This window comes from Netta rufina (assembly GCF_964035555.1).
Source record: "Netta rufina genome assembly, chromosome: 5".
Lineage (NCBI taxonomy): Eukaryota > Metazoa > Chordata > Aves > Anseriformes > Anatidae > Netta > Netta rufina.
Genome location: NC_140128.1, coordinates 5015399 through 5032561, shown reverse-complemented (window position 1 = coordinate 5032561; position 17163 = coordinate 5015399). Strand labels below are relative to the sequence as shown.

The 17163-nt window shown below is 37.8% G+C and overlaps 1 protein-coding gene across 2 annotated transcripts in view; it reads left to right on the top strand.

The window, feature by feature from the left end:
* Positions 1-13465, top strand: part of PLEKHA7 (pleckstrin homology domain containing A7) — a gene marked incomplete at its 5' end in the record, with an annotated part of 133843 nt that extends 120378 nt beyond the window's left edge. The window contains 9 exons of one of the 2 annotated variants that reach the window (XM_084286891.1): positions 132-320; positions 541-658; positions 1270-1349; positions 1743-1943; positions 5071-5229; positions 7369-7502; positions 8353-8495; positions 11549-11657; positions 13361-13465. In XM_084286891.1, the coding sequence (XP_084143017.1) occupies positions 132-320; positions 541-658; positions 1270-1349; positions 1743-1943; positions 5071-5229; positions 7369-7502; positions 8353-8495; positions 11549-11646 (1122 nt within the window). In that variant the 3' untranslated portion in view covers positions 11647-11657; positions 13361-13465. The remainder of the gene's footprint in view (positions 1-131; positions 321-540; positions 659-1269; positions 1350-1742; positions 1944-5070; positions 5230-7368; positions 7503-8352; positions 8496-11548; positions 11658-13360) is intronic. The other variant, XM_084286892.1, reaches the window with a different exon arrangement.
* Positions 13466-17163: the final 3698 nt, after the last annotated feature.

Genomic DNA, 17163 nt, shown 5'->3' with positions numbered 1-17163 from the left:
AGACCTGGAGGACAGTGAAGAGCATGCTAAAGCAGTCATAAATAACTCATGCAATGTAATGAAATTTCAGACAGTTTATGCCAGACGGTTTGCAGACTGTTTGCCAAATTCCTGTGTTTTCCCGTTACCAGGAAGATGAAGCACCACCCAGACCTCCTCTCCCTCAGTTATACAGTCCTGAAGATCAGCCACCAGCCGTTCCACCTCTCCCAAGAGAAGCCACTGTCATCAGGCACACGTCGGTGCGGGGCCTGAAACGGCAGTCAGATGAAAGAAAGAGAGACAGAGAACTAGGACAGTATGTAAATGGAGATTATAGGGTGAGCACTCACAGATTTATAAACCTGCACTTTAAGATTGTGTGAACCTATAATGCAAGAGACTGTTTTGTAAAAAAGAGACAGAGAATGGATCTATGCTGTATAGTAAGGGCAGAGAGATTCAGTCATCCATAAACAAAACCTACTGGGATTTGTTTTAAGACTATTAAGACTTGCTGTCTGTGATTCCATTTGAGCCAGTAAGTATTTTTCCACACAGGTAGAGCTGCGTTCATATGTGAGTGAGCCAGAACTAGCAACGATAGGCGGTGACCTCAGCCAACCTGCCAGCGGTTTAATAAGCTCTGATAGTGGATACCAGACATTACCTACCCGTGGTAAGCCAGGATTTTACACGGCTGATTTGTAACGGTGCTTTCTGTATGGGAGCTTTACTCTCCTAGGATTTTCTGGAAGTGGTCTTTCTTTTAAGATCATTATTTTTCGGCTAACTGTGTAATGCTATGGAATTCTAGAAATTTTATGTTTCTTAATGGTGCCATTATAGATAACCAGCCTTTTACAAAGCAGCTTCATATATAATGCTTTTAAAAAAATAGCAAAACATGAAGTTAGCTGTTAGAATGTCTCCTGTATTCAGAATTATTCTTCGTCATAATTTCTGTATTGTATTTACAAAGTCAAGTATTTTTTAAACACTTTAATTGCCTGTGGAAGTTAATTAAATGGAAGTGCTAAAGAATAATAACATAATGCCATCAAACACTACACACGACTTGCCACTACGTTCCGCTGTGCTACAGTTCTGTAATAGTTTAACAAATGAGGATAGAGAGGGTATTTCGGAAAAAGGGGTTCATTTTTTATTTATTTTCCTCTTGTTTCTCACCCCTCTAACTGCAAATGTTGTTAAGATTTGACTTTCTTCACAGATATCTTCCTTCTGTCTGTCATTTAGTTTTAAAGCATTCTCTTTTTCTTTATGAAGGTTTATCTGGATCAACTTCCAGATTGCACCAATCATCTACCATTTCATCATATGCAACGCTTCGAAGGGATAGGTCCAAGGTAAGTTTTAATTGAACGTCTGAAAGCAAATGCTTGGATCGTTCAAAATATTCGTAAGCCCAGAGTATATTTTGCCTAGCAGGAGATAGGTTTCTAATAGCGTGGGAGAGAACCCAACACCTGTGATCTAATCAAATTTTTCTCACTTTCTCAAATGAATCAGGAAGTAGACAGACAGTGTATTGCATTTGTGATAGATTTATAAAGCAAAGTTTAGAATCAAAAATCACCACTACTAATAGAAATTTAAGAGTTTAAATATGCAAATTAATACAAAGTAATAGAGCAAAATCATCTTAATTTAGTAATAAGGCAGGAGAAAGTTATTTTTTGTATACTACTTATGAACTATTGATTCCCACACATGTTTTGTGTGCCTTGTGCCTTCTTCAGGAGAGACCAAAGAGTGCCTTGGAACGTTTATACTCTGGAGACCACCAAAGAGGCAAGATGAGTGCAGAGGAGCAACTAGAAAGAATGAAACGACATCAGAAGGCGTTAGTTCGGGAACGCAAGAGAACTCTTAGCCAAGGAGAAAGGCAGTCTGTTTCATCTCGGTCTTTCGTCAGGCCCATTTCTGCAGACATAGGCTCAGTATGTTAGATATGCCTTAAAAGGACTAAGCTAAAAATATCTTTGGATTTTTTTTTCCTAGCAAGCACTTTCACTTGAGCGTGTGTGATGCTTCTAGTCTAATTAAATTAGTATTATACAGTATAAAATGAGGTCAGAGAGCGTGAGTAACAGATGATCATTTTTTACTAGTAGTTAACAGTATATGTAGCAGGTTCAGCAGGTAAGTTGGTCAGAGGTTAGTGTGCTGAGTGGAGATGAGAGTATATTGGAGTGATTCCGGAGACATGGTTTTGTTTTTTATTGGAATTGTATTTAGAAAGTGTAAGAAGCTTGTATGGTTTTAAAACTGCTTCATAATGGAATGGGCCTTTTAGAATGTTCTTATTCTCCAAGGTTATTTTTTCTTTTAAATTCATAAATTAGGCTGCAAGATAGTAATGTTAATATCAGGCCATGCAGTTTGTATATTTGTTTGGTTGATTTTCGTGTGTGTGTGTGTTTGGTTTTGGTTGTTGTGGGTTTTTTTTGTTTGTTTTCTTTTTAAAGTGAAATGGATAATCAGTTTTGAAACCTAATAACACTTATTAGAAAATTTTCTAAGAGCGAATGTCTTTCAGTTGGCACAAATTCTTCTTTAAAGCTCAGAATGTAGAATATTCTAATAAGGCTCAAATTTAAGCTGCTGAAGAAAGGGACTTCTGTTGCATTCTGAGATTAAATGCTGTACAGAATATAAGTTTGTAGTTATATGGTTTGGATACTAACCAAAGCAATTCTAATTGGTGAAGCTACCCAGTTTCTCACTTGGTGCTAAACCAAGATTGTACTGTAATTGCACTTATGCTGTAGTCTTTTAATTTATTTTTCATTTGGTCCACTAGAGCTTTAGAATGATCACCTTGTTTTACCTAATTCATTGCACAAGATCTCTTGCTTTTAGATTTGTCACTCATCATACCTAATGCCTCTTTTTTTTTTCTTTTGTTTGCTTGTTTTTAATTTGCAAAATTTTGTAGTTATTTTACAATTTCTAACTGGACTACTCAATTTTTACCAGGCTTAATTGCATTTAGTACGTGTGTGTCAATTGCTAGCATTTAAAAAACCCTATAATATTCAGCCTTTCATTCCCACCGCTCAGTAACACACTTTTACAGCCAATTATTTATATTTACTTTCCCAGTAAATGAGTGCACTACTTGGAGACATTCATCTATTTTGTCTTCTGTTTTGCAATCACAAATTTATTAAAGATAGTGCATAACATTTGGGAATTGTAGAACTATGGGATAACTGTTACTTTCATATTTTAATTAGAACTAAATCAGAGCTTCTAATGTTTCCTGAGTCTAACATAACATACACGAGCTGAATTTAAACATTTTTGTGACACTCCTTATTAACATTTGTGGCAAATACTTTGTCTATAAATTTGGGTGCCATCTTAGTCTTTTTCCTTGCTGTGAAGAATTGAAATTAAATTCAGCCCTAGCAGTGTTCTGTAGAGGTCATCTCTTGTACCTACGGGGCTTCAACACGCAAAAAGCATGTTTGATAGCACAATTACTTACAGCATTGCAATTATTTAGCAGCCAAAATGGCAAACAGTTAAATGTATAATTGAAATGCTGCTCAGTATGTAACATTTGCTTTAAACATACATTGTATATGTAACTCGAATTTTTAATTGGTCAGCTCGCAAATGTAGAATGACATTTTAAGTATTGATCACAGTACATGAATTCATTTGTTATATAAAATGCCTTTTTAATGTAAAAGTTGCAACATCAAAGCCAATAAAAACTCTGCTTTGTAATAATGGTTTGATGTTTTTCTTAATTACATTTAATAATTTGAAAATGATAATGTGTATTTGAAATATACGATGTCAATCAGGCCTGGTTTGAATATGAGTAGAATAAGAAGTTTGGAGTATTAGAATGAGAAAAACATTTCTTCTCTTTTGAATTCTGGAAAAAAAAATCTTAATTTTTGAGATGTAATTGCCTTTTAGCTATTTAACTTTTTAAATACATATGGAAGACATTTTTTGAGTGAAGATTGAGAGCTTGTGCATGAATAGGTTTCAAGCAGATTTCATAATGCAGGTAGTGTCATGGAGGCTAAGGACTTCAAATAGAGCTCAAAATTCAACCAAAACAAGCTAGAGATTTGTAATAGGAATGTTAGACGTGTTCTTAATAAACATAGTGACACATTCTCCTGTTGATAGCCTCAAATACTTGAGGAGATAATTTGGTTGTTGATTTTGCCCCTTTTCTTACTGCTTTTAATACAGTGTTTCAGCTCTGTATGGTAAAGTTGCTGAGATGGAATTGTGCTGCAGCAGAACTTAGTTTTTTGATACTTATGAACAAAAATGTGTTGGTAGGGTTTTTAAGTGTGAGTTTATATGCAGCTGTATTGTAGCTGCGAAGGGGCTACTATGCAATAATTTGGGAACTCTAAAATATGCTGCTTAATTTAAATGTGCTCTGAATTTATCATTGCTCAGTCTTTCTCTTGTAAAGGCAATATGAAAGATTTTTAATCTTTGCAGGTAGCTAGTTGAACACAATGGCTTTGAGCAAAGTCATAAGAGCTTAGAAGTTAAAAAATTACTACGAATTCAAGACAAGTTAAGGCTAGTACGTAAAATACCAACTTTAATCACCAAGTCTTTTTCTAGCATACAATTTACGAATTGCAATTATCAATCTGCAGCATAAATGTCCTTTCTGTGGGGCTGTTCAAGTTCACACAGCATTGCCTGGTTATAATGCCTAGGGCAAGGCTGTCACTCCACAGATTCACTTGTACTGACATCTGTGCTTCCACGGATGTTGGTGCTAGTGCCATGTTAATCAGCATATGTGGATTGTGGTTATTATATTTGTTAGAATTTAATACAGCTGAACATTGTCTGTAGAATTCAACACTACTCTGAAATCCATGCAGCACAGCTAGAGATCAAATCTCACAGCCAAATGTTCCAGGAAATGCAGTAGCGTGTTCGTTTTCCTGTCAGTTCAGGAGTTTGCTCTGTGGATTCTTTCAGCAATATAGCATTTGCAGCCGTAGTTATGTACATTGCTAAATGGTCAGTATGGTTGAATGCTATTAATTATTTTGTATCTATTACCAGTGGAAACGAGAGCAAGAATTTGATTTGCAGCTACTTGAGAGGGCCATTCGTGGAGAAGACAAGGATGAAAATGAATGGCTAAAAGTTCAGCCAATAGCAGTAACAGTAACAGAGACAGACCTGGAGCCTCAAGACTATGATTTAGATATCAGCAGAGAGGTAACACTCGTTATGTGCTTCCTTTCTATCTCTTCCATCTCCCAACATATTAACCTTTCTCTAAGTTCTAGGTAGTGAATTCTTGTCTTTTGATTCAAAAATGAGCCGCAAGTTCCAACAAAAAGGAGTCGTTTGGGTTTTAAAAAGGAAGCATATTTATGGCCTGGCTCCTAGAGTTTCTGTAAGGTTTGTGTTTGTATGGTGTTCTAGTGGAGAGAACAAACTGAAAGGTTGGCTTTGCTGTCTGAACCACATCATGCCTTATACAGAAAAAGTTATTAAGTTAGGCAATGGTATGTAAAAATTAGGGGGGTAAAAATAATGAGACGGCAACATGAAGAGTAAGAAACTGCTAGGAAGTAGAAGTTCGTTCCACAGAATATGTTACTCTTCATTTGATCTGGCTAAACATATTAGAGAAGAGGGAGCACTGCTTTATCCTGGTCAGAACAGAAAAAGCTTTTTTGGTGGCTTTCCAGGTGATTTTGTGTTCTGGACACAAGGTTTGTTTCCACTCCACTAACTGAGTTAAGTATTTGTTTGAAATGCGATTGAGCCATCTGGTGGAAAGGAAAGAGTAGAACAAGTGGAAAGATAGAAGCATGCATTGTGTAAAATGCCATGATAGATGGAAAGTCGATGAAATTGTTGATGATACTTAGACTAGTAAGCACCTCTACTCTGCTTAAAGCAGCTGCCAGTGTGCCATTTAGGGAGACATTTTTAAGAGGATGAACGTGAGCCATTATCTGTTGATCGCTCTGTACAAATGCGTCATTCATTAATCTTTCAATATGTTCTACAGAAAACGTAGTGCTCCTGTAAACTTCAGAAATACAATAAATGCTCTTACTGCATTGCCTTTCCTTGTTGCACTCTATTAAAATCTTTTCCGGAAGGCCTTCAGGGCTTCTTGAATCACTACATCCAAACTAGCGCCTCCAGCCTAAGATAGGACACGTTTGTGTGTAGGCATTTTTGTCATACGTGAGAGTGACTGAAATGGGCCTGAAGATCTGGATTTAAAGCTTCTTTCTCAGGTTACCCATGCTTTCCTTTTCCATTTCATTTACCCGTCCTCTTCACCTGACTACTTCCGTACCTCATGAGGCAAGGTACTCAGTTGTGTCTTTACGGGCACCATTTAAAACTTTGAATTTTGGAAACTCATGGCCTTGTGAGTGTTTTACAGAAATCCAATGGGGATGGGGAGGGATAGTTCTCCTTTTATCACTTTTGTTTATCCATGCATTTGCTGTTTGTGCATTTTGAAAGTAGTCTGTTCTATTAAGCATTCATTTTCTAAGTCCATTTCATGTTCTGAGCATTCATTTTCAATGTCCATTTGTAAACTGAATTTTCATTAGGTGGTTTAGAAGCAAAATTTTTCTGCCAAGAAACTGATCCTGACCACAACTTGTTGCTAGCTTTTGTGCAATCGGTTCAGTTATTAAAATTTTCAGTCTACATAATTGTGTGTATTCAACATGTTGTAATTGTGTGTATTCAACATGTTGTTAAATGCCCGATGTAAGTGTATTTCTGGGTCAGTTCCCTAGACAACTTTTGAACACCTAAGGTTTCAAAATCTAGAGTCAAGGAATTTAATTTCCAGCAATGATTACAAACTGTTGGTTTGGGGATTTTTTTTTTTCTTTGCTGCTGCTCACAGAGAAAGATAGTGTGGTTTGAAAAGAGTGGTACCCTGGATTAAAACTTCAGGTGATATCTCCTTTCAGTTATAGGAAATCCTCACTGGCATGACACAAATATTTTCCAGTGTTCTTTTAAAAAGTCTGTCCATTCACTCTTGTATACGGTTTCTTCTTTCTAGTGCAGCAACTTGAGGTAGTGCCCTACTTTGGGCTCTAAACTGAGCTGAAGAAAAGGTTACCTATTGATTCTAATTTCTTTTGTAATCCCCTTTAATATTTCTTTGATCTATCTTCTAAGGGAAGGAAAAAGACACTGTTAAAAGGGCATCAGCTTATGTCCAAAGGGAGTGTTTAGCATGGGCTACGTGTACTGGCTGTGAAGACCTCTGCTGTATTGTTTCTACTGTGTCCTCACATTGAGGAGAATATATCTCAAAGTTTAAGTCCTTGTTACTAAAACTTGATGCTTGCTTTCTTTCCACAGCTTTCAAAACCTGAGAAGGTTGCAATTCCAGAACGCTATGTTGAATTGGAGCCAGAAGAACCTCTTTCTACAGAAGAACTGGCAGCAAGGCAGCGTAAAGCAGAGAAGATAAAGAGTATTCTTACTAAATCGAGGTCAGTTATTTTTCAGATCATATATGTAGTTTGGTGTTAAAGACTGGAATCTGACTTTATGTAACAGTCTATTTCCTCTTCAATTTAATTATCTGAGTGTGGTGGCTTTTTTTTAATCTAAGTGTGGTGGAAAATGCATACAGTGTAATATACTTAGTACACTTAGAGATCCTTTATAGAACAGGATACAGGAGAGAGAATAATGACAGGTTTTGTGTATGTCCATTTTCTTGTTCAGAGCATCCTAAAATAGGAGTGAGTCTTTACCAAACGGCTAGTAGATGAGGGTGAGGAGGAAGGAAAGGCACAGAGCAGAATATAAATCAATGTGAGAGCAAGCTTCTGTTGTCTGCAGAGAGGTGGAGTTCTAAAAGAACTCTTTTGGATACTTAGAGCTAATGTAGAGTCAGCTGAAGTGTTCAGTATCAATAATTTGGTTACCTCAGATGTCTGCAAACATAGTTTCTTTGTAAGATTGTAGAATTGTCTGCATCTGAGGACCACCAGGTTACATCTCTTCCTCTGAGCTCTAACAAGAAATTTTATTAACAACTTCAAATAAAGAGCATTTTTATAGCGCTTTCACGTAAACAACCCATTTACAAAGGACTTTCAGATGTACTTGAGAGATGCAGATATTGTGACTGCATTTGTAATGGCTGCAACATTTGTCTTTGCCGTGGTCATTTACATACAATATCTAACGCTACTTCAAAGAACTTCAATGAAATACGGAGTCTGATGTGTGAGATCCGAAACTTGCTGTATGTATGGAAGCTTGTTCTCATCTGCAGAGTGGATTTTTCTTTATCTTTGTAAATGTTAATGTTGTTTTGCACTTTCCTGCTAGTATGCACAATCTACAGCCTGCTATTGCCCAGGACAAGCACAACTCAGTTGATTTAGATTCACAGCTGCAAGAGCAGGAACGCATCATTACCATATCATACGCTTTGGCTTCTGAAGCCTCTCAGAGGAGCAAGGAGGTAGCAGGTAATACTTAGTTATTTACAAAATAACAGCTATTTCTTACTTGCTTCTAAAGTTGTGTGTGGTTGTTGCTGAACTTCTGGCAAAAGAGAGAATTTTAGCCATTCACATTCAAAATAGTGAGAAGTGTGTATAGGTAACAAATTCAGAGAAGCTAAAGGTTTACATTGAGCAGTGTCTGGTATTCAGTGAACAGGGTGAATGGGAGAAAATAGTGTGAGCAGAAAGTTCAGAACTTGGAAACTCGCTGTTACTAATAGCACAAAGAACATTTTCTTTGAATGCAAACTATATCTGAAGTGAGCTGTATCTGTAATCACTTTTAAAAGTAAAATGGTTGATGATGTATAAAATGAAGGGAAATTATTTATTTTTAACAGAAAGATTCAGTAGCCTGATGATTGAAACTATAGTATAATCATTTGCAGCTTGAGCTATGTAACAACAGGCTGAAAAAGACATTGTAAAATGGGTATCGGTATGTTTCTGTCTGGTGACCAAGATTAGAGATCAGAGCAAGACAACCATGCATGAATTCTGCTTGATGCCTGGAAATCAGTAGACCCTCTGTAATATGTTATTAAAGATGACCATTTCACTCTTGATTGCTTTATAGTTGAAGTAAGTAAAAAAGTTAACAGATTTGTATGGCATATTAATCCATGCAGCAGCTATTCTAGCAAGTACTTGACCAGCCATTTATAACTTCCACAGTTCACTGTTCCAGCAGAGAATGGAAATAATGGAAGCTTTAACTATGATGGAGAAAAAATATGCATGTTTCTCATCTGAAGTTGTCAGTTTAAACATATGGTACTTGCCACAGAAGCTTTCAAGGCCTTTCCCTTAAAGACAGATTATTCCAATACTCAGATGCGTACCACACATCTGGAGTAACAGACTGTGGATTGAGTGTGGCTGCATACTCAGATGTGGTGGCAGCGAAATCTAAGGGGAACGTGATTTTTTCAGAGGAAAGGATGCATTTTCAGGTTATCAAACTTGAGATTTTGGAGGGGTTCTGTGAGAAATTAACAGACTGGAAGGAATAATAAGGATTCACTGAGGCTAGATATTATAAATAAACACAATTGGAAGGTGTTGGGAGCATTTCAGGGAAAACCTCTTGGAACTTCAGGCATCTCTGCCTAGAAACAGCTTCTCCTCAGGCTGTCTGGTCCCAGTTTGAGTAAGCAGGTCCTCAGTACTGTAACACTGACTTTTGCACACTTTGGTCACGGAGCAGGACTTTGTGTTTGGGAGGTAGGAACCAACGCAGCATTTTGCCACCTGAGTTTTGGCTGCTTCTGGGAAAAGATGGCACCAAAACTAAGACCAGCAAGGGTGAGCACAGTCCTTTCTTGAAATTATTCCCATGTCCGTACAGCAAGAGCAGAGAGGCTGCCATAGTAAACAGTCTTCATGTGGACAGGTAACATACTTCTTGGTGTGTGTGAAGGTGCAGTAATTGCACGGCACTGAAATGTGTTTGATCTGTTTGTATTTTATAGTTAACGTGGTAGTTGTGAGGTAGCTTGTAATAGCTACGTAGCACAATAGCTATGTAAAAGCAATTTTTTGCTTTTACATTTTAAAGGTTTTATGATAATTATTTCAAAGTGAGATTAACACACATTCTGGGGTATCTACTTAAAATCTACTTAATTCTTCACTTCTCCCTAAAAAGAGAATTAAAATGGGTCTTCCCTGAAATGTTTAACTGCTGCTTGAAAAATACATTTGCAGTCAGTTGTGAGAGGTTTGTTTTAATATTAGCTTAATACCTTTGTGAAGCATAGCACCCGGCTTATTTTTCTTTCAGACACTTAACAAACAAAACCAAAAAAAGTTAGGTAATAGTAAAGGAATTGATTGTTAAGGAAGTCCTCATGTTTCCATCTGTGCCCAGTTTTCTCTCCCACATTTCTACCTCAAAGACTCATTTCTTACACAATGATTGCAAATATTACTTTCTCATTTAAAAACAAACAAGAATGAAAATGTGGATAATTCTTAAAAAAAAAAAAAAAAAAAAAGTGGTTAAAAAAGAAAATTATGCAACATGTTGAGCATCTGATTGCACATTCTGATTTATTTTAATTTTACAGATTCCTTCACGTTCTTATTTTTGTGGTTTGAATTTAAAATATGTATTGCCAAAGCTGCTTCTTGTTGACGAAGCGGACCATATCTGAAAATCCAACCCTAAATGTCCAGATCTAGTAAAAAAGATTTGCTTTGAAAGAACTAAAGCTTAACTTTTCCTATTTTATTATTGTAAAGCAGATAACTTGTGTTAGGAAGCTGTGATAATATAAATAACTTTTAATAGAAATTGTGCATTTATCTAACTCCTGTAGTGCAGCATGTTGAAAATCTGCCTTGTAAACAGAAATCATGCCAAGAGTCTGAAAGATTAAAGTCTTTCTTAAAGTACATGACTCAAGAAGTCAGTTCCCAGTATCCCTCTGTTTTTTTGGAAACAGGTCTACCTCTGGCCTTCCGAAATGAAAAGGCAGAACTTAAGATTGAGTTTCAGTCTCTGTAGTTTCAAGATTGTCTTCTAACCATTGCTCTACTTTATAAACAAGTATACTTACAATGTTGTATTTTTTTTATTCTGATATTTCAAATGTATTTTTCATGCTCTGTAGTAAGAAAAATGTTTGTATGCATCTATATTTGTGTGTGTGTGATTTTCTATATAGCACCTTTTATATCTGTTTTTTGTCATGTAATGATGTTAAAAGCAGAATTTGATTAAGATATGTCAGTATCATGTGTCTTAATATGTTCCAGTGAAACTTCACCTTAAGACAATCGTCCATATTCTCATCAAAACAGGAATGTTTATTTGCATAACTTAAGGCAACTAATAGAAAAAGATAGCAAGTAGAAATGTTGTTTAAATTGTGTTCCGTGTAACTAAAATAACGTAACACCTCATTGCTGTTGCTAATCGGGTTTCCTATCCACGTGGTAGAAAATTGAGGTGGCTCTGTTTTGATACGGATGTTTGATTGTGCAGCCTAATTGGTGTATGTGATCCCTTCTAGCTCAGCAGTTGACCTTTCCACCTAAAGCACCCTCACCTTCTGTACCACAGCCACCTCACTCCCCCTTAAGCAATGGATTTCACTACACATTTGTTTAAGCACCTTAAAAGTAAGAACTAACTGCTCTTGGCATGTCTGATTTGCCATTGTATCTTTGCTGTGGCTTGCTGAATTTTAACAAGTTTCACTAAAATCGGATCCAAATGAACGCATGCATCCGTTTTTCAGAAACCTTTCATTCCTGTGTAACAGATATTGCTACTAATCAGCTAACGTGTGGGCTAATAAAGTCTTCAAATGACTGCTGGAGCTTTACAGATAAGAAACTGCCATAATCTTACCGTGGTGAAGGAAGGAGACATCTCTGCTCTTGGTAGCATGGGGCCAGATTTTCAGCTGCAGTTTGCCCTCCCATGGCTAGCGTTGTGTGCTGCTGTGGCTACAGCTGGCCCGTGTAGGGCTGTTTGCCTGCACGTGGCATGTATGTTTGCTTCACGAGAGAATCCAACGTGCAAACAAAGTTGTGTAAGCAGGGGGGTTCGTTTTTGGGGCTGATGTCTAAAAGCACATGGGCTCAAATCAGAGTCTTAATTGAGGTGAGCTGAAAATTTGGCCCTACGTAACTAATTCTGCAATAGCGTTGGACTGTTTTGTGCCTTGGGTGTGTTTTTCACTGAATTGTGCTAACAGAAGAATTAATTTTTGTCTCTGATGAGGTAATTTTGACGTTTCAAGTATTCAGTTAATTTTGCTGCCCTTATAAAGAAGCGTGGATCATCTCTTCCCAGTAGTATTTATGGTGTTTTCCCTATTTGAAATAGGGAAATGTAAATATTATGACACTTGCCTGCTAGAAGTGCCCTAGTTATAGCACTCACCATGTGTCCCTGGTTCCCTTTGAAATTATGTTCATCCTTCTGATTTCCTTTGGCCAAATTTTATTGCCTGATGCTGGGCAAAGTCATCAAAACACAGGTGAAGCAGTAAAGAGGATTGATTGAGTGAACACCTCAAGTGGTGTTTATCTTCAGTGAATCTGAAAACAAAAGGTATTTAAAGTAAGAGTCAAATACCTGTAAAAAAAGAATATAAAAATGTAAATAAAAGAGCCCCTTTGGGCCTTTCATGAATGTTTCCAGTGACCTGTCTTCAGAAAGGCCTGGGATAAAAGCTACACACAGAGCGAGAGGGAACGTGCACAGGCATTTGGAGCACATATCCCGAGCTTGGCAGAAATAGCTGGTTTTGTCCTGGTGCAGTTTCTCTTTCTGAGAACTAAATTCTCAGAAAGAGAACTAAATTCTACCTTTGCTATATCGGAGTAACACTTGGCAACTAGTGAATATGCTAGTTGGTTATCGCTATTTGTGACATGGCATCTTTGCACGTGGATAGGGTACCCATGTTTGGCCTCATGAACCCAAAAACAGCGTGGTGCCAGGATATCGTTTGATGTGAGCAGGGGTTGGGCAGGGCGACTTTCCAACCTCTTCAGCCTCAACCATTCTGTGATTGCAGGCAGACTTAACACATGTTGTGTGTCTGTATAAACATACATACATACACGGGGATGTGGAAAATTGCTAGGCGAGTAACTGCAATAACCAGCAATGTGCAGGGGACCCAAGAGCTTGAGCGTGCGCTCGGCGATGCCATGTGATAGCTGTTTGCTTAATGCGTCTCTATTAATTGTTCATCCTGTCAAACTGCAGGAGGCTTTGACACAAAAGTACATTTCCTGAAAGCGCTTGCTGCTCGGCGTCGGTTTGCTCGCTTTCATGTCTAACCGTGTTTCGTTTTACTTCACGCCAGCCAAAGCAGTAAGCGAGCACTGACGTAAGACTCAAAGCAAATCCCACCTAGTGACACCGCAGAGAAGAAAGAGGAGGCTCGTTACCTGCTTTCTGTGGAGATGCTCATCGGCTGATCACGCCTTCTGTTGGAAATACGTTCAGAGAATAATGGGGGGATTTTCTATGAAAATGAAGAGAATTGCAAAGCATTTTATTCTGAATTCAGCTTAGTTCAGACTTTTTTTTTATATGAATAAATGGCACTTTTAATAAACTCTGTAAAATACTGACAATGTATTTTTAGAACAGAATGTATTTTAGAAATTGTTTAAATCAAGGGCTGCATTCATTTTAAGAGGAACTACTTAGGTAGTCGTTACAGGATGCTGTTACTTCCCCCTCAGGCTCAGATGCACAATGTAAAGTTTCATGAAAAAGATGAAAATTGAACAATCTTAGATGCACGTCCATAGGGTATGGGTAGAGCTAACTCAAGTGAGAGGTTTAATGCAAGGGTGTTTTGGATCGAATATTTTTGTAGAGTTAATCACCCACCCTTTTGCCCATGAAATGATATTTTGCAAGGAACTTTTAGTTTGATTTTCTAAATATTAATAAATATTAATAACCACTGTATAGATGAAATTTTCCATGAAAGCCATAATGATAACCAGTTTTAACTCCTGTCTGCTTTCTTGATTGCGTATGATTAACTTGGTGGTATCGATATACAGTCTGTTAGGTTGCTCTTGACAGTAGTAACAAACAGCTAACAAATTATATATATTTTTTGAAAGTTGAGATGTGGAAGAAGAAAACTTTAAATTACAATATGTGAAGCAATAAAAAATAGGGCATGCCATTTCACTAGAAAATATATTTTTTCTTTTGATTTTTTTTTTTTCAGTAAACAGTATAATGCGATGTATTGACTACTATTTATCCTGGAAACGGTAAAACTAACGTAACGTGGCACCTGCTAATTTTGTACGTAAGTTCTTCTGGTGCTTTACTTTGCCAAACTTTGAAATTCAGTGTTTTACTTACTTACAGGGCAAAGGGTGAGGTGGTTATATAAGGAGAAAATACGATTAAATGAATGGCTGCAACTGCTTTACTTGAAGAAAACAAAACAGAACTGAGTGCAAGATATGCAAAAATTGCCCAATACTGCGTAATGGTTAGTTGAGTTCAGCTCTAGATGAGAAATGGCTGAGAAATACTTCTGCAGTATTTTGTGAAACCACTAACTTGTTTATTTGCTATATCCAAGTGATAGATATAGTCCCCTGGAAACTGACTGACCTTCAAGTTTCAGATTTTGACAGAAATCATATTATATTAACACTGTACTCAGAAATACTCTTAAAAATATGTATTTAGCTAATGTAATCTATTTTACCTCAATACTGCCAGTATCAACTTCAAAGCCTTTTGCCAAAATAATGATTTATTTTTGCCTTTATAAAAAGTTTTGAAAGCATAAATGACTATTTTGCAAGAAAACATTAATTTAAATAAAATGTAACAGTTTGGAAAATGGTATATGTACAGATTAAAATATTAACATAACTGCCTCCTTTCGCCTCTGTTTTATCTGCTCTCTTACCAGCATCCTTCCAGTTGGAAATCCAGAGTTGCTCGTGTTGCTGCCACGTTTTGCTCTTCTTTGGTTCAAATCCCCTTGAAGCTCCCAGATTTTGCACTTGTATTGTTAGGATGTGAGTCAAGTTCCCCCCTACATAACAGCTTCATTTTTTTTAAGAAATGTTTCTTACCATCTGATTAAATCTGTTTATTCTTGAATAGAAAGATTGTTCAGGGTAGTGACGTAAATACAACTACTAGGATGCTGTCCTTTCTGTTTTGCAGATGTGTGTTTGTCTGACACTTCCTTGGTCCTTTAGTGAAATGAAGTGAAGGACTAGAAGTAATTCACACGTAATCGCTTGCTCATCACCTAAACGTGGAGGTGAAAGAGGCATTGGCCACAGAGCTGCCTGCTGGTCACTGGCCCTGCAGATTGCACTTAGCTACTGACCAATGCTGATTTCTGCTGTAACTCAGGTGACAAGAGTTTGGTGGAGGCCACTGGAAATGTTTGCTTCTTCTGGAACCTGATACGTGGAACAAAATGCAGGGAGGCAGTTAGAAGTATTTCTGTGGCTTAGCATCGACTCTGTGACCTCAAGAGCAGGCACGTAACAAGGGGAGTAGCTGAGCTCCAGGCCCACGAAGCAGAACTCAGAGTTGAGCTGCTTAGGCCGTGCTCCTCCTGTTTCTCAGACACTGGGGCTGGAAACACAAAGGAGCCTTTGACCACATGTTTTGTGGTTGAGTGAAGCTGCATTCTTTCTCCAGAAGCTTTGTTATGCAGGCTGGAAGAGGACAGGACCGGGCTGTGGCTGGTGGGTGAGGAGCGCAGTCCTCTAGCTCTGGCAGTGAAGGGGAAGGGCTGCGGGCAGTTTTGCTCTGCAGGTTGCAGGAGATGTTCCTCTTCTTTCCTTCAGTCGTGCACACAAAATCTGCTTACTCAAGCTTGCATGAAAGAGGAGGATTTTGCCCTAAATGGCTATACCATGAATGTTTGCAGTGAGATGAGCGTCTCTAAAGATTTTGCTCTGTGTCCACAGCAAATTCCATACTTTGAGGGGAAAAAAAAAAAAGTCAAGCTGATTTTCTTCTAAAAATTTTTATTAAATAAAACTTTTTTTATTAAATATGTGAAATGTTATTCTTCAGTGACTATCCTTTTACAGGGATGGGTGTAGTCCTTAAATAATTACAGCTAAGTTTCATTTGTATCCAGTGTTTGCTTTGGGATGATTTCCTTTTTCAGTTCTGTTTCCATCAAAATGTCATTTTGTCTTCTGATATCAAGACTAGAAAACATGACGACTACTTGCAGACTACTGTTCAATATCATTTCAGTCAGAAGGTAACGCTTTTCCTCTGCCTATGAAGAAGCTTAAGTGTAATTATAATTAAACAGAAGTGTGAGTAGAAAGCAGTTCTTTTGAAGTTACCGTTCTCTAACTAGTGTTTTGTGATGTTAGACTAAGCAAAAATTATGCAGAGTGCATTCTTTCCCCTTCTACGTTTTCCATTTCTTATAATAACATTATTAGTGTTTCATTTATTACACGGCTGGATTTATAACCCTGCCTAAGAGTTCGAAGTAGCACAGCTTTCACCTGTCTGAACCTGTGTAACACCCCCTCGGCCCCCCTGTTTTTCACTGCTGTGTGTGTGGATAGGCTGTTAGGAAATCCTGTTGAGCTTTTCCTGCCTTTGTACGAGCATCTGGAGCTGTGTGTTTGGAAGGGCCGGGCAGTGACTGTACTTGGAGGCATCCAGACTGTTTTGGGACAGTCGGAGGCAAACCAAACCCAAACAAACACACTTTCACCAGAGAGAGATTTTTCAGGAAACAATCGTATTGAGGGATGCTACTCTGGGAAGTTGTGTGTATCTGTAACTAAAAGGTACTGAAAGACACCCCTAAACTTGTGCATTGCTATTTCAAAAAAATTGCCAAAGGTCAAATGAGGCGGCCTGAGGCTCCCCCTTGGGAGGGCAGGTTGGTGCTGGGCACAGGCAGAGCACACCCAGCACGATCACAGGGGCGTTTTTGCACCAGCCTCCCTTGCCCATCGGATTTCCAGCCCTTTAAATCTGTGTATTTATTTTATATTGTTGGGTTTTGCTCTCTGTATAACCGCACGTTTCCCATGTGTCTCAGCAATTAACTTCTGGATGCGATATGAAGGAAAGACTGGATTTACCGAGTGTCAAAACGTGGAAGGTACGGAAGGCACGATC